This window comes from Coenobita brevimanus, chromosome 98 (assembly GCF_032717465.1).
Source record: "Coenobita brevimanus isolate Jiangsu-jjx chromosome 98, ASM3271746v2, whole genome shotgun sequence".
Classification (NCBI taxonomy): Eukaryota; Metazoa; Arthropoda; class Malacostraca; order Decapoda; family Coenobitidae; genus Coenobita; species Coenobita brevimanus.
This window is the reverse complement of record NC_137051.1, coordinates 38758777-38785806: the sequence shown is the minus strand read 5'-3', so window position 1 is coordinate 38785806 and position 27030 is coordinate 38758777. Positions and strand designations below refer to the sequence as shown.

General features: G+C 41.9%; 1 protein-coding gene across 1 annotated transcript; it reads right to left on the bottom strand.

Annotated features, from left to right (window-relative positions):
• Positions 1-1950: 1950 nt before the first annotated feature.
• Rab27 (RAS oncogene family member Rab27) lies at positions 1951-25667 on the bottom strand. The gene is made up of 6 exons (XM_080283544.1): positions 25540-25667; positions 21845-22006; positions 19501-19574; positions 8628-8742; positions 7922-8034; positions 1951-2149 (listed from the first exon to the last, which is right to left on the bottom strand). Exons 2-6 carry the CDS (start codon positions 22001-22003, stop codon positions 1951-1953), a joined length of 660 nt encoding a protein of 219 aa, XP_080139670.1. The 5' UTR covers positions 22004-22006; positions 25540-25667.
• Between the last annotated feature and the right edge of the window lie 1363 nt (positions 25668-27030).

The following is a 27030-nucleotide window of genomic DNA, read 5'->3' as shown; positions in this document are numbered from 1 at the left end:
CATATATGAATGTTAAAAAGAAGTAAATTTTATTAAGGTAAGCCATTCATTTATTTTTTGCTATTTATTATTAGTTTCACTTTTGGGCATGCCAAGTCTTAATTTCTGAGTGTTGAGTTACAAAAAAATGTATCTAATTATCAAGCAGGCACATCAATGGACAAGACTGAAGAATTTAACAGCACTTACGAATATCACTCCCTAGTCAGGAAAGGTAAACAGTAATGTCCAAAAATTTCCTAAACATTACAAACTAGTATATAATGTAATGCTAGAAAAGGTAAGAACAAGCAATGTAAGTGAACATATTCAGACATGTTATTGGCAAGATGTAGATAAATGATTTGATTAATATGACTATATTTGAGGGATCAGGGGTCAGTCTTGAGCCCCTTATTGTTTGTCATGGTGCCTGAAACTCTCTCACATGACTTCAGAAATGTACTCCCATGGAAGATTTTGTAAGTTGATGACTTGGTGTTGACTACAGAGAATGAAAGGGAGGCTAGGTAAAGATTTAGAAAGTGGAGAGATGGAATGGTCAAAAGCATGAGTAAATGTGGATAAAACAGTGATGGTATCTAGGGCAAGTGGTGGTACTGTCAAAGCTGAGGGAAAGTGGCCATGAGCAGTTTACCACAGGGGCGCAGCAAGTAATTCCATTTTGTGCAGTGTTTGTGATAAGCTGGGGCATAAAACATGTACCAGTAGTGGTATTAGAGGTAGACTGCGAGGTAATGCTAATTTTGTGTGTGGTGTGTCAGGGAGAGCTTACAGAGATTGATTGGTGTGACTGAAATGGTCTTGTTAAATCTCTTGAGTTGTGGATGAGTTTTGTTATTTTGGGGACATGGTATGTGCCGGAGGTAGGGCTGGAGCTAGCTCTGCGGCTAGGGTAAGGAATGGTTGGAGGAAGTTCAGGGAGCTGTTGCCTCTCCTGACATTAAGAGGGTTCTCCCTACGTGCTAAGAGATCTTTGTACACAGCATGTGTTAAGAGTGTAATGCTGTATGGTAGTGAGACCTGGGAAGTAAAGGATGAGGATACGGCTCAAACATAAAGAAATGACAATGATTAGATGGCTGTGTTGCACGTCCTTGAAAGGCCTGGGGGGGCTACGTTTATGATTGAAGAGTTGAGAGGAAGGATGGGACTGGTACGTATGGATGCTATGATTAGGAGAGGCACATTGAGATGGTCTGAGTATGCAGAAAGAATGAAAGATGACAAATGAGTGTGGAAAGGTAGAGGTATGAATGTCAGGGGTTGGGCTGCGAGAGGCAGACCAAAAAAGACCTAGGATGAGGTCATAATGTGTGGCCTCAGGGATAAGGGACTGAACAGAGAGGTTGCCAGAGATCGAGCAGTATGGAATGCTGCCATTAGGTGACCAAGGCTGACGCATGCAAGCATGCTGGAGCCTTTATAAATGATATAATATGATAATTAAGTGGACCTGAAAGGGAAAGAGTTATGGGATCATGTATAGAGAAAAGTACTGTGGTCGTAATAAAACTTTAAATGCACTAAAAAATCTCAGAAAAAAAAAAAAAAAATCATAACCCAGATGAAAGAGGACACTGTAATGAAGAAAACAACATAAGCATAAACTGTAACTATGTCATCAAAGACTGCATATGCAAATGATGATAAAAGTGTTGTTGTTGAAGGAGTTCCACTATGGATGCAATGAAAGGGATCCTGAATAAGCCAGCCCTACCATGTACAGTATTCAATATGGACATTGGATGTTAGAACCAAAGAGGTGATATGTGAAGGTGTGTGGTACTATAAGAACAGCTGGGATTCAGGGAATGGTCTGTCAATTCTATGGCCACAGCTGAACACACTCACACACACACATACATGCACATAGGCAAAAAAAGTACAATACTGTACTGAAAACTAAGTCACCAACAGCACTGACTTATGTTGGTAACCTTTAACAGACTAACAAGCACACTGATTGTTAGAGTCTTCTGTGTCTTCCTCTTCATTCCTTATGAGTCCCTTAGGTCGACCCCGGCGTCCAGGCAGCCGGCTGGAATCAACAGCCACTTCCATTCGTTTCATCACAGCGTCCAGAAGGCGGGTCACAGCTGTTTCCACATTCTGACCAGTTGCAGCTGAAGTCTCTATGTAGGGTAGTCTACCACACAAACAAAAGGATCAAAAGTTAATATATGACTGAATCCAGAATTATAAGTTATTCTGTGACTGTCCTCATCACCATCCTACCATGTTTATATGCAGTGAGGAGAACTAAACCAAAGTTCTTTGGTTTCTTTGGGGACATGAATTAAACAAGAAAGGAAGTTCTAACTAAAATGGAAGCTCTTATTTCTCTCCCCTTCCTGTACCAAAGGAGGTACAATTGATGACTTCACTGAATCATCATTCATCACTCAATCCTACGTTGCCCCATGAGGAGTGTAGAAGCCCTGGGCTTGGCAAGTTGGTCCTGACATTTAAGATGAAAGTGACCAGCCTCACTCATCCCTAACTGGCATTATGTGAGCAATAAACCAACCACCCCTTCGATGACAATACAATTAATGTGGCAACAAAGCAAGGATTTGTGATAAATACAAGCTATATGTGTACTGTAGAACTAATCACATTTCATGAATGGGTAAGAAATCATTCCCAATGCAGCATGTGTTAGGAGTGTAATGCTGTATGGTAGTGAGACTTGAGCAGTAAAGGGAGGGATATTCGTAGGCTCAAACATACTGAGATAAGAATGATTAGATAAATACTTGAATGACAGGCCTCTGGGGGAATTGGGACTGCTAACAAAAAGATGAGAGGAAGGATGTGATTTGAATGTATTAATGTTGTGATGAGAAAGGGCAGACTGAGAAACTCTTGGGCATCTGGAGAGGATGGAAAATGACAACTGGGTGCAATGGGTGAGAGATTTCAATGTTGGGGGTGGAGATGCGTGAGGTAGACTGAAAAAGACTTGGGATGAGGTCACAGAATGTGACCTCAGGATTATAGGAACTATTAGAGAGGCTGCTAGAGATCAAAGAGTGGACAGCTGTCATCAGGTAACTAAGGCTAACGCATGCAAGTTAAACTGAAGCCTTTATAAACAAATGATGATTGTCTGGTACATTTAAAGGCCACTCTGAGGTGGTTGAGGCATGCTTGGAGGGTTATTACACATAATTATAGGGAGGTTGTCAACCACATGCTGTTTTTCCTAAAGGCTTTGTTATCACCAATAATGTAGATTTCCATACCACTATTCTTGACGTCAACCAACTAGATGGGCAGATACTGTAGATAGATAAACTGACAGGTAGATATAGATAGATAGCTAATAATACAAATATAGCTGGGATGTGGTGGTAACCCTATCAAGAAATGGCTACCGGGTAACAACAGTACCCTTAAATAACAAAATCATACTGCATTATTACCATTCAAACAGGTGAGATGAGTACAACCCCTTTACGCCCTGAATCTTACCAAGGACAACCAAAATGCAATGGTGGGGGGGAAGGTCTGGATATCTCCCTAACTGTACTGACACCCTTATGGTTTTCACTTCAAAAGAAAGAGGAGGAATCATTTGGACCATAACTTTATTCTCACTAGCATGTTCTGAAAGACTGAAAAGCCAACTCCAGATATCCTCGACCCTGTGAGTACTCGAGAAACTAGGTTACAACAATAATTTTTGCTTATTCTACACCTCTTAAACATAAGTAATCACAAACTACATAGTTAATTTGTTAATATCACAGCTACCATTCTAAGCTGCATACAGTACGATTTCCAAGGAACTTGCAACTGATACAATTATCACTTACATATATTACAGATAAAAACAAACAATGGAAGTGTTCACAACCTGAGGAGTTGCCAGTGATCACCAGGTAATTTAATTAGGGACTCAGTCAACTCCTCTGGACTCGCAAAGTCACACATTTTCTAAAATTCCTTCCATGATGTTCAGTGATGACCAGTACATAAACTGTTCTGTACAATAATCACTGGTTATTATACCACTTTCTACATATGATTTACTACATAAAATACGGCAGCAGCACAGTTACCAGAATGCATAAAATGACAAGTGGTCCGTTAGAATTCATCACATACAGTAATATTGAAGTGCTGCTGCATGTTTAATTTGAAATGCTTATCATTTACTTATCAAAGCAATTAATGTTTCATTCGGCAAATACTTAAGAAAATGTACCAAATATTACAGTAATCCCTCCAATATCCGACGTAATAGGGCCATAGGCAGGTCCAGATACTGGTCCTGTCCGGATATTGGGCCCCAGCTTATGGACTTGTACTTATGGACCCTAACTCAGAGAAACACCTATACAACTCCCTCTGGACATGCATAGCACCTATTTAAGACCCAAATCACACCAATAAGGCACATAAATGACTGAAATAAATGCAAAAGAAACATAAAATGAGGGTTTTGAGGTAGGTTCATACAATATTAAACATTCTGGTTACTGGCTCCTGGACTGGTACTTATGGACCCTAACCTAGCCTAACTCAGAAAAACACCTTCCTACTGCACATGCATAGCTTCTAACACCCTATTCACACCAATAAAGGACATTAAAGAGTGAAATGAGGTGTTTGAGGTAAGTATAGTATGGAAAAAAGTACAGTATGAAACATTCTGCCTACTTACAGCAAGTCCAAGCCACCTCGATGAATAACCGCTTCCTCTCGGACTCTGACAGTAAGAAGGATTTCCTGAAGCACTTCCAGTACACTGTTCATGAAGTCTTGCACTGAACTTAGTCAATCGCACTCAGAAGTCCATTCTCTTCACAGTGCGCACTCTTGTCTAACTAATGCTCCATTGTAACTTACTAAGTGTTGCACTCTGCACTTTAACTTTTCCCATTCTTCTAATAATTATCTAAAGCAAAAACAAACAAGTCTATTTACGTTAAATTTTGTTCCAAATTAGTCTTTTCACTCACAACTGTAAATCCTTAACACAACACACTGTTTTTTTCACTGCACAACACTGTAAATTCCCATGTGGTCTAGTGGAGAAGTTCTTGCTGTTTAATCACTGTCAGAGTCCGAGAGTATCACTGGCAGGTGCCCTAGGGATGCGTCGCTGGGTCGTGGTGATGGCGTACCCACTGCAGACGACTCTGAAGACAGACACAAACTCATGTCAAGCGGTGACTCCACACTGGCTGATGTGCTGGGCTGTGGCTCGGAGCATGAGGGCCTGTCTTGGGGAGGCAACGGACTAGAGCCAGGGCTGGGCACAGCGGGGGTCATGGGCCTGAAAAAACTGTCAATCATTGATTGATGCAATGACTGACGATTCAGACGATTGATGATGCGCTGCCTGAAAGCACGCACTTCCTCCACAAGTCCCAAGGGCCCCATCTCCCTGTCGCAATCCGGATGTTCCAGGTAGTCAAGGATGAACTCTAGGTGTTCCCGGAGTGCGCTCAGCTTGGGGATGGCTGAAGTAGTGTCATGCTGAGAGGAGTCCGCATCATCGTCGCCTTCCTCGTCGGAATCTTCAAGCTCGGTACTGACACCTGCAACTGAAGACGCGATCTCGATATCAGACAATGTCTGATACCCAGGATCGCCCTCATCGTCATCCAACCACTCACGCACATCGTCCACATCAACATCGTCGCCATGCGTACGTAGCCATGCATGGAAGTCATCCACGTCAAACCCTAGAAAATCGTACTCCACATCCGTTCCGAGAAGCAGAAGAGACCAACCATTTTCTAGAGTCTTAACAGGGACTTCCTTCCATGCACTGGCCCAGTTGTAGAGTGCAGACTTGATGTTGTAGCGGCGAAGGTTTTCCAAAGTCCGCTGGCCTCGTGTGTCCCGTCCCTCCCTGCGCTCGTCCTCGTCCTCGAGAACTACCATCACCTCGTCCAGGAACTTCCATCGGTATAGGCGCTTTGTTGCCACAATCAGTCCTTGGTCCATTGGTTGGATGAGAGCAGTCGTATTAGATGGCAGAAACATGCACCTAATCCGGCCATTCTCTGCCACTAAGTCCTTGTCGCACGGGTGGGCAGGTGCATTGTCGAAGAGAAGGAGGGCCTTTACCTGGTCGCGCGGGATTCCCAGTGTCTTCGTCTGGTAACTGATGACCTCCTTGATGAAGTGGCGGTGGAACCAGTCTCTGAAGATCTGGGCTGTAAACCATGCCTTCAAAGAATGGTACCAGATGACAGGAAGAACATCCATCACCCCACAAAGACACCGAGGCTGCTTTGCACGGCCAACAACAACGGGCTTAAGCCGGTGTATGCCGTTAGCATTGGCACAACACAAAGCAAATATCCGTTCCTTGGAGAGCTTGTGGCCAGGTACACGCTTCTCCATCTCCTCGGCTAGAGTGTTCGTTGGCAAAGAGCGATAGAATAAACCAGTTTCATCAGCGTTGTAGACTTGACCAAGAGTGAGGCCCTCCCTGTCCGATCAAGCCCTTCACCTTGTGCCGAAACTCGTCAACTCCATCCTCGTTAGTGTCCAAAGCTTCGCCATGAGCTTTACGGTTGGTAAGGCCATGCCGTAACTTGAACGTGAAGAGCCAACCCTCGGATGCCTTGAAGTCTAGGGCGTCGTGAAGCCCGGCGAACTTCTCAGCAGCAGCCTTCAGCTCTGTTCCACGTACCATCACACCAGCAGCACGTTGCTGTCGATATCATATCAACATGGAGCGGTCGATTTCAGCAAACTTGGGAGTAAACATCACCTTCCTCTCCACGATGTGTTTGCTTCTCGACGAGAAGTCAGCCGTGTACTGCATGAGTTTGTCTCGGGATCTCTTGATATCGAACAAAGTAGATCGGGCCAGGTTGAACTCGCGGAGGATGCGGGAAGAAGACCACCCCGCAACTACTTTCTCCAATATCTCCCGTTTCTTCTCCAGAGTCAACACTACTCTCTTCCTCTTCTCAGGCGGCGGGGCCATCATCACACACACTAATAGGAGGCCCGAGAGCAGCAGGAGTGCCTGCACCAGGTAACGCACCACCACAAAAGAGAGCACGTGGGCAGCCATAACGACGAGCGTGCACTCGCGGCGAGAGACAGGCGGAAAGTGGGGAGGATGCAGCGGCGCTCTATCGGACGTCGGAGGAATGACACGCCACAACAATGCTGTCCCGCACCGCACGCGACAAGTTCAAATTACGGGCGGGATTTTTTTTATTTTTTGTGGTTTTCGGACCATTTTGGGAATGTTGGATCCCGGGCCGATTATGTCCGGTTAGTGGGGATGTTCGGATATTGGGCGTTCCATTTTGGGAATGTTGGATCCCGGGCCGATTATGTCCGGTTAGTGGGGATGTTCGGATATTGGGCGTTCAGATATTAGAGGGATTACTTTACAAAAAAAAGCATAATTTATGATGCCAAAATCATGCAAAGATGAAGCCGATGACTGAAATCGCAAGTACTGATGTTACCAGGACAACAACAAAACTTGAGGTGGGCATGTGTATATAAACTTCATCCTGATCCCTATAAATATTATGCAGCCAAACAATTTCATGTTTGTATTATATAGAGGCATTTATGTCTGAAAATTTTATCTGACTAACGCTATATTAAAAGACATGAATGAGAATGTGAAAAATTGCTTATAAGCTTGGTACAATATTTGTCCTGAGGTTCACATGATATACTGGGTTACTTTCATGATTTTTTAAAACTTTATTATACTGAAACTTCTTTTCCTCATGTTACTAAGAAAATATGTTCATAAAATTATACTTACGAACAAACTGATAAAGGAAACATATACAAAACAGCAGTTTAGTTGACTGTATTTTTATTTTTCAAATTAAGATATCAGGTGAAGACTGGCAACTTTTGGGAGTTTGTGTACACTCCCATTAAAGCTACTGTGTATTATAATGAAAAACACTCTCACCCAAACTTTTCTGCCACTTCCTTAGCCCTGAACTCGGACACAACGCGCTGGTCTGGGATGTCAAGCTTGTTTCCACACAGGATTATGTCGGGGTTCTCACAGTAAGCATGTGTCTGAAATGTAACTGTGGATGAGTGACTGGAATGTACCAAATATGTTATGACAAACGAACATAACCTGCAGCAAATAAAGTAACAGGTAAGATAGCATACTTGTTTTGCAATGTAAGAGATCTGTGTTTTGGTTTGAATCCCAGCTGTGGTAGACATTTAAGTGGGTGCTAGTACTATGTCCCTCCACATTCCTGCAACCCGTTGGTTTAACAATATATACAGAGTGTAACATTCACAAACACTGCCATTGCAACACTGCAGCCTACACATTCATCACTCTTCCTACATACACCCCTTCCCCAATCGTCTAGCATCTACTCTCCCACTTGGGAGGATGATCCACAGTCCTGCAATGGACCTATTATGGACTGATATAAACATCTATATAATCTTGCCAGCTAATTACTTTGTACTGAAGGAATTTTTAAAAAGTTCTGTTTCACTAGAGATATATATATATAAAAAAAAAAAAGCAAAATATTCAACAGTTCTTTATATAGGAACACTTAGGAAAACATACAATAATGCATAAAAATTGAAATGTAATTGTCAAACACAGGCACACAAGCATTAGAACAATGGACTACTCCTACCTTGAGTTGCTCCAGCCAACTTCTAATATTGAGGAAGGACTGTTCATTAGTCAAATCAAAGAGTAGCAGGAAGCCCATAGCATCCCGATAAAATGCTGTAGTTAAGCTACGAAACCTACAAAAATGATGGTGCAGATTAGTAAGCAAATAAAATATTTGTACAGGTGCTAATATCTTGTAATTACAGTACTAAAACATCACAGAAATATGGTCAGTGAATAAAATGTACCATGGGCAAAAAATATTCAAAAGTCTAACTTAATTGCAACCAACATTCCTATCATTTTTTAAAATTAACAGAATGCTAAACAACAGAATCCGGGAAGCAATACAAAATTCTGAGGAAATACCAAAAATTTTCATCCAGGGCAATGTCTACTGAAAATTATGTACTGTAACTCTCAAAGAATACAGTACCAATAAATCTGACATCTGATAAGGAGAAGCTCGTTAAATTTTTACTTATTTACAAACCATGCAGTAACCATATTTCTGCTAAACAGGTTAATAATTTATAAGCTTGTACTGTGTCTCATACCATTATGTAATATGCTATACTGCCAAAACATACTGGCAAATATACTGTGCAAAATATTCTTGACATGCAATCTGGGACAAGACTGAATAAAATACTAGAACTCAGCTTGCACAGGCTTGAGGGGTATGGATTCCTAATATTATAATCAACTAATTTACCCGGCTTCCACCAGCACAGGAAGTATCTGCTATACACAGATTTGTACTATACATCCAGATCTAATTGGGAACCACTAGCTGGCCAACACATAGGAGGCATTATGAGTGTACTGAACCACACCACTCCACATAAAAAAAAACTGATCTGATCTGGTTCCAGTATTTGTATATACCGTATATTAATGAAATCAGTGATGCCATCAGGAAACCAACAAAACCAATAACTGTAAACAGTAGTATCACATTTGGGAGGCAACTGGCAACCACGTAACTAAACCCTCATTGTGTGTTGGTATCTGTGACCATAAAGCATCTGTCCCCGCTACCTGTGGTGAACAGGCTGAGATTGTGCTGGTGGTGTCATTCAGTTACATGCCACTCTACAGCAGGGCCAGGGTGCCAGAGGGTACAAGACATTGAAATTCCCTGAGCAGCATCTCTACCCAACAGAGAGGAGCCCAAACTTGGGAAATGGCCCGTAGAAGGCTGCCTCTTCACCAAGGGAAAAATGCTAAGGTAGTCAAAGTACTGTACCACAGTACACTTCTGTGGGTGTCCCTGTGGCTTTTTCTAGCTGGATGCTCCAATGCCACCAGCGCTACCACTAGCCAAAGCCAGTAGGTCAAAAGCCTCAGTTTTCTAGCCAGGCTTAGGGTTCTGCCCCTACTTCATCACTGCCCATATGAGAACTTAAAATAACATTAACTACCTACAACTGAATAAAGGCATGCTCAATGAACTTAATCCCATCCCATAGGCTTGGACTGAATGTAGGGAGCACAAGGAGGACAGTGAGGGAGGTGGTTGAGACAAAGAGTGGCAGGAGGATGGATGTGTGTTATACCTGTATGCAGGAGACACACTGGAGGGGAGGGTCAGCTAAGACAATTAGTACTGAGAACGACAGATACTGTAGTTGGGAGATATAACTAACACAGAGGGTGGTACAAAAGTTCGTTGAATCGCTATAGAGTGAATGAAAGAAGTTTAGAGAGCTACTACTCCTACTGCTAATGAAGAAACTTTTTACATATGGAAGGGAAACTTTATAATTCATGTGTGCAAAGCATGATGGTGAATGATAATGATACAAAGGCAGTAAACGAGAGACACATTTGAGACCAATGATATGAAGATGGTTGGTGGATGTGTAGTGCCACAGTAAGAGAAAGGATGTGAGAATGATCTAGGACAACTAGGCACCAAGTGTGTTAATGACAGGATACACAAGGGTTAGCTGATGTAATCTGGACATGTATGAGAATGATCAGGTAAAGTGCTGTACAGCCCTGAAGATGAAAGAGACAGCTCCAGTGGACAGACCAATGAAAATGAGGTATGAAGTCCTGAAAAGGGATCTCAGGGTCAGAGGACCTGGCTGAATGTTACATTAGACTGTCTTGGAATGTGGCCATCTGGGAGGAGGGTGGCTGACCCATGCAAGCACAGACCAGTGCATTATAAAGCGTATATATGTAATATATTGAAATTATATTCCATCACCAGAAACCAAAGACTGAACGACAAAAATACTCAGTGCTAAAACTCTGAAGGTAAATTTTTTAGTGGATGGGATGTAGTCTTTGCCAGCCCCAATAAAGGATGGAATACTAATACTGTTGTAAGGAATAAACTCGTGCATATGAATCTGACATATGAAAATGTGAAAGTGAAGAAAATGGTTATTCTGTTTTACAATCCTTGGTGAGATAATACAGTCAATCATCGAGTAACACAGATGACAGGGACTGGACAAGGACCGCACTACTCATACACGTGTTACTCAAACAATGTGCTTGCGTGTATAATGCTACAATGTGTTCTAGCGACTTTCCAAAACTCTCACTTTTACCCCTTCTTACCACCCTACTCCATATAAATTATCCCCTACTTACACCCACCATCAGGTAAAACACTGAATGAGATATAATTATTGTAATTAAGAACATAAATGGAATTAAAATGGCATTAACAAAAACAAAAGTTAGGCTTGGTACCCATGTGTTGTTGGTGCATTGTTCCGCATCAGTCTCCCCCTGCCCCCCACCCCCAATGTTGTTGTTATCATTGTTGAGATGTTGCTGCTCCAGCACTTCCTTCTTCAACATATAAGTCAAATCCTTCAAAGGCCAGGGCAGAAACAACAGAGCTGACCTCGTAGTCAAAGGTGGATGTACAGTACCCTCACGTCCAACACGCGTTTGTCCAACATGATTCGCGTCCAGCACGGAGAGCAAAAAATTAGTATGATCTAATACTATTTAAGTACTGTAAAAAGTGCGTGTTAGCATAACACGGATGGAGCTCCGAGAAGTGGGCGAAATCTGCAGAGTCCACCTCTAGCACGATCACCCCCAGTCCAACACAGTCATACTGGACGTTCCCGTGATGCTGACAACCAATCAAAACTTCCAGTCAAGTAGCCTCCCCCACCCGCTATTGTGATGTGATCGTGATGTCGCCGAATTAAAAACGCTTCTGCTCTCACCTGATGTTTTGTTTAAATTTCTCCCGCCACAGCGCCACTCAGATGGATAATTCGCATTGGATGGTGCTTTTTTCTCGCTGCATTTTCTGCCCTTGCTACTACATTTTACCCTGCTCACGATGCCTGGGAAGCCTTCTGAAAACCCCAAGAAGCGGCAGCACCTCCCTCAGGCCACTAAGCTAGAATTCATCAAGAGGCAGAAGAAAGGGAAGAGTAATTTCAAAGGATTTATGAGGGAGGTTGAGGAGGAGCAGCAACCATTATCCACTAGTGATGCCAGCAGCCATCCTCCAGGAACCCAGTAGGACTACCTACAGCCTCGGATATCACTTTCCATTCCCAGCAAGCCCACCAACACTATCCTAAAAGGTAAGTTATCATCCATAGTACAGTACCATTTATTACAATTACAGTAGTACCAATATATGTATAGGGATATGGTAGGTATTTAGGGTGACTTTTCCTAGGGTTGCTGACATCATTCATTTTCCCCATAAGCTCTGCTGTTTGTCCAACACGTTTTTGGTCCAACACGGGACCCAAGCATGACAATATTACCGTGTTGGACGCGAGGGTACTGTACTTGGATGTAACCTAGCCAATCATGGCAAGTCTGGCAGGTGAAGTCACTGTGCGTGACTTTCAAACTGTCACCAAGCCAGCTGACACTTCCCACGTCAGCTTGAGATTTGCCCGCATTGATCATGACATTGCATTATGCTGACCGTGTTAGAACAAAAGCGTTTTACTCGAGGATTGACTGTATTTATGAGGGTGTTTATGATGTTCAATAAGCAATAATTATGAGACTAACCAGTTCCATGAAAATTTCATGCAAAACTTTAATGTTCCATCATGACTGTTCCAGTGTTTCTGGTCTGAAACCATCAAAAGAAATGGCAGAAGATTTTGTGTGGTAATGCAATTGGTAACTATGAGTTCAAACACTTTGTTGTAAATACAGTACATGTGCACATGCATGGACCCTGAAGCATCATGACCTAAGAAACTGAGGTGTATTCATTCAATACCTGCAGAGCTTAGGTTACTGGCCAGGTCACTTAGTACTGGCTGAAAGATCAACTTGTAAAGGTTGCCATACTTTATTAGGTCAACAACATGGACTTGAAGGAAACTACTTGTGCTAAACAGAGCACCTGATCATCATTACCAACTGAACTGTTTATGTCAATATTTGATCCACTGCATGTCCAGACCTCCTCCTCAGAATTAATGCTTCCCCATGCTGCCAAAGTATGAATGGGGAAAGTGTCTACAGGAAGAGTGATCTAAGTGGGAGTTAAAGTGTTGTACTAACTATGTTTTGTGTGTGTTTAACAGCCTGTATATGCCATCGGCAGAAATGACAGTGCAAATATGCTGCTGGTAGATGTTTTTGATTGGATACATGAATGGCAAAGTTGGGAATGGACGAGTGGATGGAGTGATTGGTCAGTGGGGTGTGCCAGCTGAAGCAGATGGGAATGGTAGTGCTTTGGTGGACATCTGTGCTGGTAAGGGGTTGGCAATAGCCAACACCTACTTTCGCCATAAGATGATCCACCGGTATACATGGAGAGTAATGAGGAGGATGGATGGTGAGCTTGTTGAACGAAAGGCAATGATAGACTATGTGTGTGTGGATGAGCGAATGATAACACAAGTGTTGGATGCAAGAGTGTGGAAAGGGTGGGGGAATGGAGTCTCTAGTGATGGCCAAGGTAAAGCTGCAAAGAAAATGGTTGAGGAGACAATGGGGAAGACAGCAGGAAACAGCTCCTGTGAGAAGAGTGGAGAAATTGCAAGATAGTGAGAAAATGGCAGAGTATAAGAGCACAGTGGAAGAAAGATTGGGAAGGTATGAGCTAGAGCAGATGGAAGGGGTGGAAGATGTATGTAAGATATTCACAGAAGAGATAGGCACTGCATGTGAGTTGGTTTGTGGAGTGAGGAGGAGATGCAAGGGTGTGCAAGGGACAGCACGGTGGAATGATGAGGAGAAACGAGCTGTGGAACAAAAAAAGGCATATAGTGAATGGTTAGCGAGTAGAGGTAGGGGAGAAGATGAGAGAGAGAAGAGAGAGGTATATGTAAGCAGGAAAAGGGAGGTGAAGGAGAGTAAGAAGAAAGTGGATGAAGAGTTTGGGAGGAATCTGAGTGTGAAATGGAGGGAGAGTAAGAAATTATTTTGGAAGGAGGTAAAGAAAGTAAGGCAGTGTGAAAGGGGAAATAGTAGGGGAGTGAAAGATAGGAATAATAAATTGTTGGTGGAGAAGAGAGAGAAATTGAGGAGATGGAAGGAGCACTTTGAGGATTTGTTGAATGTAGAAAGTGAGAGCAGTGCGAGTATAAGTGGTTGGGGAATGGCTGGGAGAAGAAGAGATGAGAGGAGGGAGGAAAAGATCAGTAGGGCAGAAGTAGTGGAAGCAATGAAGAAGATCAAGTTGGGAAAGGCCCCAGGAATTGACGGAGTGTGTGGTGAAATGCTTAGGTATGGGGGTGAGATTGTTGTGGAGTGGATATGGAAGTTGTGTAGATTGGCTTGGGAAGAGGGAAGGGTTCCAGAGGACTGGAAATCAGGTATAATTGTTCCTTTATACAAAGGAAAACGAGAGAAGTATGTGGTAACCATAGGGGTATTTGCCTTCTTAGTGTGACTGGTAAAATATATGGTAGAATACTCATTGATAGGGTTAGGCATATGACAGAGGAGCTAGTTGGAGAAGAATAAGGGGGATTTAGGAAGGGAAAAGGGTGTGTAGATCAGATATTTGTTCTAAGATGTTTAGTGGAGAAGTATCTAGAGAAGGGAAAGAAAGTGTATGCTGCCTTCATGGACTTGGAGAAAGCTTATGACAATAGATAGGCATGGTATGTGGAAGGTATTAAGAATATATGGAGTGGAGGGGAAATTGTTGAGTGCTGTGAAGAGTATGTACGAGGGAGCTAGGGCTACGGTGCGAGTGGATGGTGAGCTGAGTGAGTTCTTTGATCTCAATGTAGGACTGAAACAGGGTTGTGTGATGTCTCCATGGCTGTTTAATACTGTATATACATGGATGGGGTTGTAAAGGAGGTGCAGGGTAGGGCACTGGATGTGGGGGTGGCTCTAATGAATGAGGGTGAGATTTGGAAGCTTCCAGTGTTGCTGTTTGCTGATGATACAGTATTGCTGAGTGAAGATGAATGGGAGTTGCAAAGTTTGGTGAATGAATTTAGGACAGTGTGTAGGAGGACCCCCCTGGGGGTTGGGGGGTTTCAAGAATACTCCCCCAGTATCCCTGCTTGTCGTACGAGGCGACTAAAAGGGTTGGTGGTGGGTTAGTGCCCCACCCCGTAAAAAGAACTAACTAAAAAAGCGAACAAAGCGCCTCGGACCCGGACGGACCATACGTTGACGACTAAGGAACGGACGAAGGACATTCTTAGGGTTGGAACGTGGAATGTGAGAGGAGTGAATGATGAAGTGAAAGAGAGAGAGATTGTTCAGGTGCTTGAGGATGCAAAAGTGGATATATGTGGATTGACTGAAACTAAATGGAAAGGTGAAAGGGTGAGAGAATGGGAATATGGTTTAGGTATATGTGTGGGAGTCAATGAAAATGAGAGGGCACAAGAGGGAGTATGTCTGATGATAAGCAAGAAGTGGAAGGAGAATATAAGACAGTATGGAACAGTGGGTGCAAGGATTGTATGGGTGAGGATGAAAGTAGGTATACAAGCGTGGGCGATTGTATGTGTGTATGCCCCGACAGAGGATCGAGTGGCAAGAGTGAAAGATGAGTTTTGGGCGAGTGTAGAAGCGTGTATGGACAAGTTTGAGAGGAGCGAGAGAGTGCTGTTGATTGGAGACATGAATGGCAAAGTTGGCAATGTACGAATGGATGGAGTGGTTGGTCAGTGGGGTGTGCCAGCTGACGTAGATGGGAAGGGAAGTGCTTTGGTGGACATCTGTGCTTGTAAGGGGTTGGCAATAGCCAACACCTACTTTCGCCATAAGATGATCCACCGGTATACATGGAGAGTAATGAGGAGGATGGATGGTGAACTTGCTGAACAAAAGGCAATGATAGACTACGTGTGTGTGGATGAGCGAATGAGAACACAAGTGTTGGATGCAAGAATGTGGAGAGGGTGGGGGAATGGAGTCTCGGACCATCACTTAGTGATGGCCAAGGTAGAGCTGCAAAGAAAGTGGCTGAGGAGACGAAGGGGAAGACAGGAGGAAGCAACTCCTGTGAGAAGAGTGGAGAAATTGCAAGATAGTGAGAAAATGACAGAGTATAAGAGCATAGTGGAAGAAAGACTGGAAAGGTATGAGCTAGAGCAGATGGAAGGGGTGGAAGACGTATGTAAGATATTCACGGAAGAGATAGGCGCAGCATGTGAGGCGGTTTGTGGAGTGAGGAGGAGATGCAAGGGTGTGCAAGGGACAGCATGGTGGAATGATGAGGAGAAACGAGCTGTGCAACAAAAGAAGAAGGCATATAATGAATGGTTAGCGAGTAGAGGTAGGGGAGAAGATGAGAGAGAGAAGAGAGAGGTATATGTGAGCAGGAGAAGGGAGGTTAAGAGACTGGTGAAGGAGAGTAAAAAGAAAGTGGATGAAGAGTTTGGGAGGAATCTCAGTGTGAAATGGAGGGAGAGTAAGAAATTGTTTTGGAAGGAGGTAAAGAAAGTAAGGCAGTGTGAAAGGGGAAATGGTAGGGGAGTGAAAGATAGGAATAATAGATTGTTGGTGGAGAAGAGAGAGAAACTGAGGAGATGGAAGGAGCACTTTGAGGATTTGTTGAATGTGGAGAGTGAGAGCAGTGCGAGTATAAATGGCTGGGGAATGGCTGGGAGAAGAAGAGATGAGAGGAGGGAGGAAGAGATCAGTAGGGCGGAAGTAGTGGAAGCGATGAAGAATATTAAGTTGGGAAAGGCCCCAGGAATTGATGGAGTGTGTGGTGAAATGCTTAGGTATGGGGGTGAGATTGTTGTGGAGTGGATATGGAAGTTGTGTAAATTGGCTTGGGAAGAGGGAAGGGTTCCAGAGGACTGGAAATCAGGTATAATTGTTCCTTTATACAAAGGAAAAGGAGAGAGAGAAGTATGTGGTAACCATAGGGGTATTTGCCTACTTAGTGTGACTGGTAAAATATATGGTAGAATACTCATTGATAGGGTTAGGCATATGACAGAGGAGATAGTTGGAGAAGACAAGGGGGATTTAGGAAGGGAAAAGGGTGTGTAGATCAGATATTTGTTCTAAGATGTTTAGTGGAGAAGTATCTAGAGAAGGGAAGGAAAGTGTATGCTGCCTTCATGGACTTGGAGAAAGCTTACGACAGAATAGATAGGCAAGGTATGTGGAAGGTATTAAGAATATATGGAGTGGAGGGGAAATTGTTGAGTGCTGTGAAGAGTATGTACGAGGGAGCTAGGGCTACGGTGCGAGTGGATGGTGAACTGAGTGAGTTCTTTGATCTCAATGTGGGACTGAAACAGGGTTGTGTGATGTCTCCATGGCTGTTTAATATATACATGGATGGGGTTGTAAAGGAGGTGCAGGGTAGGGCACTGGATGTGGGGGTGGCTCTAATGAATGAGGGTGAGATTTGGAAGCTTCCAGTGTTGCTGTTTGCAGATGATACAGTACTGTTGAGTGAAGACGAATGGGAATTGCAAGGTTTGGTGAATGAATTTGGGACAGTGTGTAGGAGGAGGAATCTCAAAGTTAATGTAAACAAAAGTAAAGTTATGGTGTTCGAGTGGAATGAAGTCACAGAGTGTGCAGTGAGGTTGGGTGGTGAGGATATGGAGAATGTGAGTGCATTCAAGTACTTGGGTAGTGTGATGAGTAAGGATGGAACTTTGGGGGATGAAGTGCGTGAAAGGGTACAGCAGGGAAGGAAGGTTGTTGGTACACTGAAAGCAGTGATGAGAAATAGGGAGGTGAGTATGGAAGTTAAGAAGTCACTGCATGATAGTATTGTGATCCCTACCCTGACGTATGGAAGCGAGGCGTGGACTTTGCAAGAGGGGAACAAGTCAAGAGTGAGAGCAGTGGAAATGAGTTACTTGAGAGGAGCATGTGGAGTAACGTGGAGGGACAGGTTGACGAATGAAGAAGTGAAGGAACGTAGTGGGGTGGATGTGGATGTGGTTGAGAAGATTAGGAGAAATACAATGAGGTGGTTTGGGCATGTGGAGAGAATGGAGAATGAACGACTGACTAAGAGGGTGTATGTAGGTGAGGTGGAGGGAGGGGGAGGGAGGGGTAGACTGAGGATGAGGTGGAGGGATGGAGTTGAGAGGTATATGAGGGAGGGGGGAGTGAGTTGGGGGGAGGGTAGTCAAATGGTGGGTGACAGAGCAACTTGGAGGCGTTTTGTCTGCGGCCACCCTTTGCAGGATTAGGGGGTCGGGCTATAGATAGATAGATAGATAAAGGGGCATACTAACACCACCCATTTTAAATGTCCATTGCAGCCTGGGTTTGAACCTTAGACTTGGAGCATATGCACTGTAGACAAGTGTTACCCACTGAGCCACTACAGCTCCACCCCGACTCTCCAACAGAATATTCAACGAAACAGTAATTCTTCCTTTTGAATACAACACTTGTCATTCAACTCTCAATCAGGATGTTGTCCATACTTTTTAAACAAATTCATTACCCTACATCATATCTCCATTTGTACTTTGCCGGCATGGGAAAGGATTACACTGACTATCACTATTCCCCAGAGAAGAAGGTCCAGTCTTGCAGTGGAGATCAAATGGACTATTGTTGTCATCAGTACTATCTTCATCATTGCTAATGTCAACGGGTCATTTCCATGCATGCATGTACAAGCCTTCATACCTAATGACAGCTTCCTAGGCCATACAATCTCTTGCCACCTTCCAAACTAAATCTTTAACCCCAGGACCATTATTTCAACTGTTATGGAGAAGTGGTTTCCTCAAAAGAATAATATAATCCGGTGGTACCTATAATTAGGTCCAATAATGTCCCAGCTGTCTTTCATGGGTTACAGTACAGTACTAAGATCATGCACTTAATTACTGCACTTCATGCTACCATCTGGAACTGTCTTGTAACATATCTAATAAAACTAAGCAAACCCTGGAAAAGAAAATAATTATAAAATGTGATCCACTAAAGACATCATCACTCTGTTTAAGACAACTACTTTCTGTACTCTATTCTGGTTAGTTATTCAACTGAAGTACTGCATTTATAAAATGGGACTCATGGCTCAGACTGTACTGTACTACATAAGTATTACTTATCCTCCAGAACACTGATATGAGAATATAACATCTAAACACTGCAGATTAAAAAAATAAATAAATAAATAAAAAAAGCTCATCCATTCCACTAAATTGAATTAAATACTGTATACTAGACAGGACTGCTCTGGAGCAGTGACCAGCAAATGTCAACAAATGAGCATCATAATCATCATACTACCCTATATATGTGAACTGTACATTTCTGTCAGTAAAACAATCACTACACAAATAATGCAGTATTCTGAAAGTGTGGTGGGTTTCTTCATGCATCATTCAAAATTCAAAAGGCCAAAATTCAAAATGCCTTCTACAACAGTGCTGTTAAATAAAAGAGCTAGCAAATTCAGCACAAAAAATAAATAACAGCTGAGTGAATACCAATATAACAACTATTATTAAGCATACTTCTCCTGGCCTGCAGTATCCCAGAGCTGCAAATGAACCCCTTGTGGGCGTCCACCACCATCACCACGATATATCTGCAAAGTAATGCACAAGATGTAATTATTTAGTACATATTTCTTACCTAACAGTTACATGCCATTCCTACAGTAGCTTCACGATACGATGATACAGCATGCTTTCTATAAATTACAGCCAGTAACTTTATGTATTTTCTGAAAATGCATCTCCTGAGAATTGGCCATGACAAAAGGATCTCCAAGGTTATCTGTTCCTACTCAGTAATAACCTCTCCTCCAACACAGCACCCTTCTTTATACATCTTCTTATCATCTCTCTCAGACTTCTTCCTGGTATTTCTCTTTTTCCACTCACTAATCTTGCATTCTTCAGACCAGTCTCTAACTCAGCATTTGCTCCCTTTGGCTAATTCACCTCTATTCATAATTTATATTTTTCACTCCATCTTGTGCAATGTCTCTGAGAAATGGATGCATAAGAGATGTACCGTAGTGGTACTAAAGGTATACTGTGAAATAATGCTGATTTCATGTGTGTGGTGTGTGTCAGAGAGACCATGTAGAGGTTTTCAGGCATGAAAAGATTGATCTTGCTGAAGGCTCTTGAGTGTGTGGGAAGATTTGTTATTTAGAGGACATGTTATGTGCTGGAGGTGGGGCTCTGTGGCTAGGGGAAAGAGTGAATGGAGGAAGTTCAGGGAGCTGTTACCACTCCTAACAATGAGAGGGCTCTACCTCATGCTAGGGGATCTTTGTATGCGGCATGTATTGGGAGTGTAATGCTGTATGGTAGTGAGACTTGGGCTGCAAAGAATGAGGATATCTGCAGGCTAAAATGTACAGAAATGACAATGATTAGATGGATGTGTAGCGTGTCCTTCAGTGCGAGGCCTGGGGGAGCTAGGATTGTGATTGAAGAGTTGAATGAGACTAGAATGTCTTGGTGTTGTGATGAGAAGGGATAGGATGAGATGGTCTGAGCATATTGTAAGGATGGAGGATGACAGCTGGGTGCGGAGGATGACAGCTGGGTGCGGAAGATGAGAAGTGTAGATGTCAGGGGTAGGGCTGCGAGAGGTAGGGCGAAAAAAGACTTGGAATGAGGTCAGAGAGTGTAACCTCAGGGATAAGGGACTGAATAGGGAGGTTGCCAGAGACTGAGCATTGTGGAAAGCAGCCATCAGGTGGCCAAGGCCAATGCATTCAAGCATGTTGGAGCCTTTATACATAAAATGAAATAAAACAAAACTACATTCTTCACTAACTACAGTATATTAATTTGTCTTAATTCTTCACGTCAACCCACAGTCACTTCTGGGTTATCATACACAACTTACTTTGTGAAAGTTCTCACTTCAATGCTTTTACTTTACCTCTCACTCAATGACTGCGTGTCAGTGATGGGACCAGTGTAGTGTCAAGCAATGCTATTTCTATCCATATATTTACATTCTTATTTCTTGCCACTGCTCTCAGTGTCCATCTTTACCATTTTCCTTCTGTACTGCTATCATTCGTCCAAGAGAGTTGACTGTAGCTCCAGCCTATTGGGGTGGCATTCCCGAAGAGGATGGGAAAGCTGGTGGCAGGGAGAGCTGGAGCTCCCGTTTTACTAGCCCTCTGGACAAGCTCCTGACCATCTTCCTTTGCTGACCTTTTCAGTGATGTGACAAAGAGTAAACTGAAATGGTCTGGGAAAATGACAAGGATGGAAAATGACAGTTGGGTCCAGGGGAGTTAGGATTGCAAATGAAGAGTCAGGAGGAAGGATGGGACTTGAATGTATTAGTGACGAGATAAGTAGGTCTGGGAAAATGACAAGGATGGAGAAAGACAGTTGGGTCCAGGGGAGTCTGAATTGCAAAAGAAGAGATAGGAGGAAAGATGGGACTTGAATGTATTAGTGATGAGATAAGGAGTAAACTGAAAAGGTTTGGGAATGTGACAAGGATGGAGAATGACAGTTGGGTGCACAGGGTAAGAGGTATGAATGTTCACAGCAGAGCTGCAAGAGGTGGACCAAAAAGGACTTGGGACAAGGTCAAAAAGTGTGACCTCAGGGATATGGGCCTGAACAGAGGCTGCTAGAGATCTTGCATGAAGAGCTGCCATTAGTTGATCAAGGCTGATGCATGCAAACATGCTGGAGCCTTTATTAACAAAAAAAAATGAAACAATGGCCAAAAAAAAACAAGCATTCTTATGGAATGACTTGCTCAAACATATTTGCACAATAATTTCTCATGGTACTGTAACTTGATCTTGCAGAATGAGGGACCACTGTACAGATCATGTAGCCATATTCCCAAAAATTTCCAGTAACAAACCAGGCGTTTTTCTCTGAAGTCAATGCCAACAGTGGAGATAAACTGCTGCTGGAAGACTCCCTCAGTGTACTGGTAAAGAAAGCTGGTCTTGCCCACTCCAGAGTCACCCAGAGCCAGGAACTTGATAAGATAGTCATAGTCTTTGCTGCTACTGCTCATCTTCTGAAAGGTAAGGTGACAACCACTTAAGATAAGCAGTGATAATTTGTTAGAAAGATAACCAACATGAGTGACTGTCTCAGATATTACTGTGCATTACTTAATTTTTGTGTACAGTAGGTAAAATTTATCTTTACACTCCACTTGGTGAAGCTATGATTTGGATGGAACTATATGTATACTGTTATGCTTTAGGATCATTCTGACCAACATTTCTACTGAAAAATCACTAGCTTCTGCAATGAGGTAGAAGATGGCATATTGTGGCTATCCCATGTTGGGGGGTTCTGAGAAGGATGCACGTCATATGAGATGATTCACATGTATAGCTCAGTTTTTGTCACTTCAGAGAGAGAAAGAAAGAAAGAAAGAAAAAAAAAACTCTCTATATCTCTATACCTTATATATATATATATATATATATATATATATATATATATATACACAGTATATAAAATCACATGGAAATGCAGTGTTTTGTTTTTGTGTTCTGCCCCATGAATAGTCAACTGGATGTTTATCTAACCATTCACATACATTACTCAACTTTTGTCACTTCAGTGCTAACAAGAAAAATAATAAGTACCGGGTATCCTTCAAAACTGCAGTGCAGAGATTATCCTGAGGATAACTGCAGTACACTTTGACTCAGGATGATGTATATGCTTGTGCAAAATATTCCAAAGCCTATTTCACGGGGGAAAATAAGTTTTTGGTCGGCAACCTTCTTCCAAACTGTCCGATTTCATGCATTCTTGTGAGCAGCTAAATAAAATACAGTGATGTTAAAGACAGCAGCCTTAATTGAAAAACAATAGAATAAAATATATTTAGCTTTCTTAAACACAAACATAAGTATAACATAAGTGATAGCAGTCAGCTGATGAATGAACAAAAGCAAAACATATACATTTTAAATTTCATGGGGCGCCTGACAGTTGTCATGTGCATAACAGAGGAGTGCTGAACATCTGACTTATTAAATAATGACACAGACATCTCCCAGTATCATGTTACTGCATAATACATTAAGAGAAGGTAGACATAACCTTTTCTAGTATTTTTTAATAATTACTTGGAATGAAACAAAGACATAGATGATAATTATGTTGGTGCTACAGAGTTGCTCAGATGACAGATTGCTGCGGAAAATGCGAGTCAACCTGACTGACTCGACGATGCTCGCACATGACTGCACCTACAGTAAGCCTATGCTCCCTACAGCCTCGCAGATTCTAAGTAACGATGTTATATGCTTCACTCATGCTTACTGTAAGTTTGATATTTTAGACAGTTCTTAACATCACTGTACTGTATATTATTTAGCTACTCACAAGAATGCACGAAATTGGACAGTTTGGAAGAGGGTTGCTGAACGGCAATTTCTTTTCTCCTGTGCAATAGGGTATAATAATCAGTTGATGGCTATATTAAAGGGATGGCATGAGTCTCAAAGCCTATTCATATCTATGTAAACTGATACAGTTAGTTGGTATTGATTTTTACTTGCATACAGTGAGTATTTCTATAAACATTCTTAAAGTACCGTAGAAAGTCAATTTTTGGCTAGGAGGTGCTGAAGAATTGACCTTCCCACCCGACTGGAGGAGAATGTGCCTCATTAGCTGATCTGTTCATCTGTCACATGCCACACACTGCAGTACCTGAATGCATTCGTGCAGTGACAAACTGCCATATTTGGGCCACCTTGGGACGAAATTTCAAGCTTTGTAAATTCTACTTATGTTACCCTACATTAATCTTATGGACCTGAGAGACCTGATACTTAGACCATCACATATGGGCGAACAGAGCAGTGGAAACACATGATGATGAGCTAATCTAATTTTAATGTGTGGCAGATGCAATAATGGATAGAGCTAAGAGCAGGACAATCTCCTCCACTCCCTGTTAGTAAGTGCTTAAATAGCATTTGCAACAGATATGTACTGGAGTTGTTTAGAATTGTATTAAATGAAGGATATGCATATTAATTTCAGTTACCATCAGCTGGGTGCAAATCTGAAATATTACCGCACTGCATAAAAAAGTAATAGGACCTAACCTCTCAGAGCTAAATTTTTCAGTCTCAATCTTACCATACTTCTGCAAATTTTGAGTGTCATACATTAATATTACATTACGATCAAACTTAAAAAGCAAGATATCGTACTGTAATGTAAGTTTTACCGAGTCTGTAAGTCAAGTATGTTTTCCTCCCCACCATCTGAGGTGATGCTCTTTTGTATTAATGTGAATCTGTTTGTTGCACAGTTGTAAGCTGTCTGTCAACTGTGACATTTCTTCTGCAAATTAAAAATAAGTAAAGTATTGTGGGGTATAATGTGCGCAAGTGCTGGGAGTTTGCATACATCCTGTTTATAAAAAGATGCGTTATTGTTTCTCGGTGATGCATACAGTCATAGGCGGTACGCTTTTTTTTTTTTTTTGCTGGTGCAACATGGTTTTGATTCAGCAGATCAAAGGGCTGGAAGTAGGTCTGTCGTTTGTTTTCAAACTTGAAATCAGACAATTCAGGGTAAGATTCGAATGACATGGATCTAAGTTAATGCCTAAAATGGCTTGAAATTAATTTGTTTATTTTGACCATTAAGAATACAAAATGCTAATTCTAAGTCGAAGTAAATCTTTCCAGGGACTTACCCCCACATTAGACACCCCACAATATCTCTTTTTTGACCCAACTTCTTTTTTTTTTTTTTGCAGAAGAATCATCACAAAAGAAAGTTAGATATTACTGCACTTTTGGACAACACCTCCAATTTCTTGAGGTTAGGTTAGGTTAAATAATTTTTTGTTTGGTTAATTCAATTTTGTTCCAATGTGATTTTAGGTTGACAAAATTGTTTTTCCTATGGTTTTCGTTGTATCGGACGAATTTTCAGCTTCATTGCTACTGGAGGCTGGTAGTTTCTAATTACTGTATTTAACCTCTCATTTTCCCTGATTTTCAAAGCCCTCCCCACTTTGGAGAGGTTTTAAGATTGAAGGGGGGTTGAAATAGTGTCTGTGAAAGTACTGATTTCCTGTTGAAATGAAGGTCTGATTCGTCTGAAACACAACAAAGACTGTCAGAAAAATATAATTTTGTCAAACAGGTGGTACAAAACAGCAAATTTGCCAAACGTTGACTTAGAACTGTTCAACAGAATAATGTACATTATTATTCCTTAAGAATCTGTTATGGTTTTGTAACACTGACCTAAATTTTTCAACATCTAAAAGGAAACGCCTTGATTGCCCCCCCCCCCATAAAAAAAAGACTATATAATGTTGAGTAATATCTACGGCACCATTCCATAATCCAAACCCCATACACAGGGCTGTCAAAACTAAATAATACCCTTTCGGTTATTATAGTATTAAATTCAATTATCATTCTGGCAAGAGATTATTACATAACTATATGAAATGTACCGTAAACACAACACACAACCTTCACACACATCAGTTAATACGGACTTACAGAGGTCATAGCCTAACAGATTTCTGGGTAAGCCCTAAGTAAGCCTTACCCTGGATCAATGACAGTAAATAAGAAGTTATGGTACGGTCACACACCAATTCTGACTGTTTTCCACACTTGCGGCTGATTATCGACCCGTGGATAATTCACAGATGATTGTAATTTTCAGCAAACTCACTCGCCCCCTCGCCCTTCTGACACCTTGACACACAGACGATTTTGTCATTCAGAAAATATCTTTAAATTCATAAATAGGAAAACTGCATGAGGAATAGTTAATTTTACCATAGATATATCACGTACTTCAAACGTCTGAATAATTAGCAAATAAGCAATATTATGCAAATACTTAAAAGTCCCGTAACTGAGAATATACAAGGGTTTGTTTCAGTAAGCGTCGTTTCCGGAACTGCCTTTGTTTCGGCTCTTTTGTGTCATTTATTTATTCATATATTTCAATGAATTAACCTATGTTATTAATTAAATGTTTTATAAGTTTTATAAAATATTTTTTACTTTTCTATTGGCGTGTGTGTTTTATGTAATATTACGTTAACTCACTGAGCTCTGACGAACAAACTCTGCCGAACGAGCATTTATGAACGTCGCGTTACTGTGGTTCGCGTATTTAGTAGTGTAATGCTGGGTTGAATTAGGCTCGACTTCTCGTACCTATTTCACCCAACGTGGAGCGGGGTCCTCTTTCGAGACCGGAGCTAGTGCAATAAAGAGAGGTAGCACATAAAAACCTTCGGCAACACCATACACGTATATTACTACAGTCAGACACAGGACACTTCAGCAGACATTACATCACAATATAGAGCAATACAAAAACCTTATCTAAAATATTGTGTATCTCGCAGGATACTAGCTTTCTAGATACTAATGACAATACAACAAATCTTAGTACTAGGAGTGCAGTAATTACAGGTGCGCGCGGAGCGCGTGAGGAGGGAGGGGGGGGGGGTTGTGATCCATCAGGAGGAGGTAGGGGGAGACACGGAGAGTGACTTAAAACGGCGAGGAGACAGTTATGGTAATATTGAAGGATGCCCGATATTAGCAAGGGAGTTTGGTTTTTTCTGTTGGCGAAGATTCTTTGACAAATAACTCTGATTCTTACTTTGGCTTTAAGAGCGGGAGCGAGGAATGAAGAGAGTTTTTAGGAATAGCGTGCGGAGGAGGGGAATATCGTTAATACTCGCCTTCCTTGATATTTTGGTGGAAATAGGTTTCTGTAGGCACAAACTTATTCATTACACATCTCCTCGGTATGATATGTAGACTCTCGTTTCACAACGCGTAACAAAGTCGGAATACTCGTAAATACTATTCCACCATATTACTTCGAGACTAGCCAATAGAACTCCAATAATATTTTAGTCTTTCTTCGGGTTCTAGAGATATGTCTTTAGAAAGATTCGGGGTGACACTCGCACGTATTTTCACTTTAGGTCTCAACCCACATTCTCGTCCTTCAACTGGATATTGTGTTCGGATTTACCCCAATGGAGATTACATAAAGTTAATTCTAAGA